This window comes from Gekko japonicus, unplaced genomic scaffold (genome assembly GCF_001447785.1).
Source record: "Gekko japonicus isolate JY-2015 unplaced genomic scaffold, Gekko_japonicus_V1.1 scaffold386, whole genome shotgun sequence".
Lineage (NCBI taxonomy): Eukaryota > Metazoa > Chordata > Lepidosauria > Squamata > Gekkonidae > Gekko > Gekko japonicus.
In genome coordinates this window covers 223,392-223,958 of record NW_015163100.1, presented here as the reverse complement: position 1 = coordinate 223,958, position 567 = coordinate 223,392, and the positions used below count along the sequence as shown (strand labels likewise).

General features: G+C 75.8%; 1 protein-coding gene across 1 annotated transcript in view; it reads left to right on the top strand.

Moving 5' to 3' along the window:
- CDH15 (cadherin 15) overlaps positions 1-567 on the top strand; it is a 24,682-nt gene that overhangs the window by 20,755 nt on the left and 3,360 nt on the right. The window contains exon 11 of the mRNA XM_015406706.1: positions 256-495. Coding sequence (XP_015262192.1) covers positions 256-495 — 240 coding nt within the window. The remainder of the gene's footprint in view (positions 1-255; positions 496-567) is intronic.

Genomic DNA, 567 nt, shown 5'->3' with positions numbered 1-567 from the left:
CCCCCCCCCCCCCCCCCCCCCCCCCCCCCCCCCCCCCCCCCCCCCCCCCCCCCCCCCCCCCCCCCCCCCCCCCCCCCCCCCCCCCCCCCCCCCCCGTGGACTCTTGGCACAGCAGTTGTGGTTGCAGCGTTGGGATGTCCTGGGCCGGACCTCTCCGGACGCCGGGGGCAGCCCCTTGAGGCCGCAGCGGGATGCCTGGGGAGAGGCCGCTGAGCCCCCTCGTCTCCCTGACGCCCCCCTCCGCCCCCCCTCCAGCCACCCACGCATTGCTGCAGCCCCGGGGAGAAGTGGCCGAAGGGCTCCACATCCTGCCCGTCCTCGTCAGCGACTCGGGGCGCCCCCCGCGGGAGCGGGAGCAGCTGCTGAACGTGTCCGTGTGTGCCTGCAACGAGGAGGGCGCGTGCCAGGCCCGTGCCGCAGCCGTGGTGGGCACCGTGGCCGGCCTCAGCTTCGGGGCCCTGCTGGTCATCCTGAGCAGCGCTGCCCTACTCCTGGGTAAGTGTGCTGATACAAGACCGCCCCCCCCCCCCGGTGGTCTGGGATTGGGTCTTTTTTGTGCCCGGCGTG